The sequence below is a fragment of the Buceros rhinoceros genome, unplaced genomic scaffold, assembly GCF_000710305.1.
Source record: "Buceros rhinoceros silvestris isolate BGI_N320 unplaced genomic scaffold, ASM71030v1 scaffold11992, whole genome shotgun sequence".
NCBI classification, from domain to species: Eukaryota; Metazoa; Chordata; class Aves; order Bucerotiformes; family Bucerotidae; genus Buceros; species Buceros rhinoceros.
This window is the reverse complement of record NW_010399850.1, coordinates 59,023-62,252: the sequence shown is the minus strand read 5'-3', so window position 1 is coordinate 62,252 and position 3,230 is coordinate 59,023. Positions and strand designations below refer to the sequence as shown.

Genomic DNA, 3,230 nt, shown 5'->3' with positions numbered 1-3,230 from the left:
TCACTGACTGTTGCAGGGGATCACAAAAGATATCTTCGGTCCAAAGAAAATATCCCTGAAAGATATTATCAGATATTTCAATAATTAATTCATTGGTTTATCAGAACTTTAACATGACATGCGTTTCCAGTTGAGAGGTTTTTTTAGTTTGTTGTGGGACATATGTGGGATTACAGTGTTTGTGAGATGCCCTTCCAGTAATGCAAATGTAACTGCAGGTCTGGATGAAAATACTGCATTTCTACCTCTGCTGGCCTGGTTTGGATGCGATGGCAAAACTTCTATTGACTGACCAGAGCGCCAGGATTCCACCCTGGTGTTTTAGCTTTGAGAAAGTAAACTTGCTAAATACGTGAGATTATAAAAAATAAAGAATTTTGGCATGTGTACACATACTGTTTAGTGCAATTTGTCCCTAGAGCAGACCTGCGAAAAGCTCTTCTGTACCTCAGGATGGCTGAAGGAAGACTTCTGTATCAAAGTAAGAGGCTTTATTAGGCTGCTCAGAGGTTGAAACTGGAAACCTGAAATGTGCTTCAGGGTGAGGACACCATACGTGCTTTTAGGGAGAGTGAAATATGAAAAACTTATTCAGACCCTAACTAGTTCCCCACAGGAGTGCTGAAAAGTTATTGGCTTTTATGGGACTTCAGAAACTTGGGTGGTAAGAGGAATACAAATAAAAAGTCATTTTTGCTTGCCTGTATAATGCCCTCACATTTTAGTGTCCCTGAAGTATTAGTGAGTTTTGAAGTGTTAATATTTTTCATCTAAATTTCCTGAGGTAAAGGTGTTGCTGGAAAGCTGAATTAAATAATACATCTTAATACATTTTATTACTTCAAACCAGTATGGGCTGGTGATGTTTATAAATTCTAATTTTGGGGGGATGTACATTCTTTCTGTAAAACAACAACAAAAAACCCTGTGTTCGGTGAGAACTTCATCGCTGAGCTTTGCCAGCAGTGCCAGCAAGCCAGAGAAGTGTCATGTTCTTGGGCTACATTTTTTTCCCTCCTGTGCAGGCATTTGTGAACCTCTGCTTCCCCCATTTGCTTTTCTAATTTAAACAGCTGTCTCTACAGAATTGTTTATTCAACTGACTTATCTGCATTCACCTTGGAATAGCAATACAGTTCTTTACCATGGAACAGAAATTAAATGGTTTTGTTTATGGTCCTGAAAACATTTTCATTGCAAAGTGCTGTGAATAAGGATTTGATGTAGTTCTCATGCTTAGTTTCGATCAAACAGAAGAGTTAAAAGTTAATTTAAATGATTTAAAAGTTAAAAGGTGATTTAAATGCTAGTCCCCTGTAATAGGACATGCATCTTTACAAATAGGCTAAGCTTGCCCTAGGTGAGCCACGAAACACAAAAACTGAAAAATGAAAGTGTATCGGGTAATTGACTATATTTGGTATAATTTCAAACCATCCAAAGTGAAGTATTTCTTTAAAAGTATAGCTTGTTCCTCCAGTGGAAACCGTAGGACGATGGAAATACAATGGGTGGTCATATAGAACTGTACAAGTGTGTATGAAATGAGCATGGCCTTACTTTGGGCAGCAGAGCAACTCATTCAGGTTGCAGTAACAGATCACCTCGCAGCCTTTCCCTTCCCAAAAGTGATTTTGCAGACCATCATCCATTTGTCGAAGGTTCTCCATGCCTTTGGGGATGTTGTGACAACTGTGGTCTTTGAGGGCTCTCTTGTAACAAGAGGGATGCCGGGAAGGCACCGCAGGGGTACCCAGGAGGGTGCTCAGCAGAAGCAGCGATGAGACCATCTTCATTTTTGTGAAGCTTCCTGCAGGAAGGTGCTAAAGAGAAATGAGGTACATGACACAGGTATAGCTGCTGAACAGATCTTTCCCCAATTTCCTTTCTGGCTTGTATTTTTCTTTCTTTTTTTTTTCTATGAACTTTTGGAGGTTAGAGCCTGAGTGCTGGAGAGTATTTTCTCCTAGGAGGTAAATAATATTGCAGCAGAACTGATATTCATTACTTTCTGTACAACCTTGGGAATCCTTTCATCGGGAATTGAGGCTTCTGTTGCTGGCAATTTTGTTGTTTCTTTGGCCTCTCACCTTGAGAAAATTGCTTTGAGCTGGCCATGTTCTCTGGGTGGTATAAGGGAATGTATCGATTGCTACCAAACCAGGGGAAAATGTCCGGGAGTCTTTCCTTGTCTTCCTGCTATTTTGCCTGTCAAAACAAGTGTCACTCATATAAAATTGATAGTACCTTTCCCCATCAAATTTGTGGAAAAAACTGTTTGCTGATGGAATCCTCTGTCATGGACTGCTCAAGAAACTGAAAAGTTAAAGAGCAGCGCAGTGCAGTGCTGCTGAGCGCCGCTGTCCCGGACTGCAGGCTCTGGTATGATACAGCATTACTGAGAATTTTCTCTTCTTCCTCTCTTTTTGGTACTGCAGACTGCTTAGTTGAGTCTTGCTACAGGAGGCCATTATGGTTTAATTGGCTTTTAAAAGATGGGATAAGTTACCCCTTGCAGAGCTCTCCTGTTGGTGACTAGGCTTTCCGTCGTCTGCATGATCTTGTTTAACGCTAGCTGTGCTATTCTGTGCTGCTTGTACGGAGACTGACCGTGCCAGAAAGCTTTGACAAGACCCTTGAACTTGCGTTCACTTTCGAAGTAGCATTTTGAACAGTGCTTCAACCTAGACTTTGTTGGAGAGAGATTGCTCATGTTGGAATGGAGGGAGTCTGATACCTTTCTGAATTTAAATAGGAATTCTGCTCTGAATACTAACCTAAAGCAACAGTCAGCTCTGCCCAGCGAGATCTCACTGTACTTGTGTTAGCCTCAAGGAAGGTTTTGCTGCCTTTCATCCTATGGGCACTTTGGTGTCATTCCCCTGACACTGCAACGTTATGACCTGGTTCTAGTCTTTCCTGTGGACCTGCAGATCAGAGTGCTCTAGACTAACCCAAACATAACTGAGAATAAAGCAATGTCTGATCAAAGACTGTCAGATGCCAAGTGAAGATGGCAGAGCTGTTATTTAGATAAAAAAAAAAAATACAGCATGCCAGCTGTAGAAGTCACTAAGACAATAGTCTCACTTGGGTTATTTTGTAAAACTCTTGAGGTCACCTTTGAAAAAACAAACGATAAGTTATTAAATGTATAGATTTACTGTATATTGTGGCAATTTTTCCTGGGTAGTTACATCACTGCCATAGCTATCTTGCTGATCTTCTCT

The 3,230-nt window shown here is 40.7% G+C and overlaps 1 protein-coding gene across 1 annotated transcript; it reads right to left on the bottom strand.

The window, feature by feature from the left end:
* Window positions 1-1,796, bottom strand: SCRG1 (stimulator of chondrogenesis 1). Its single transcript, XM_010131649.1, has 2 exons — window positions 1,561-1,796; window positions 1-55 (listed from the first exon to the last, which is right to left on the bottom strand). Exons 1-2 carry the CDS (start codon window positions 1,794-1,796, stop codon window positions 1-3), a joined length of 291 nt encoding a protein of 96 aa, XP_010129951.1.
* Between the last annotated feature and the right edge of the window lie 1,434 nt (window positions 1,797-3,230).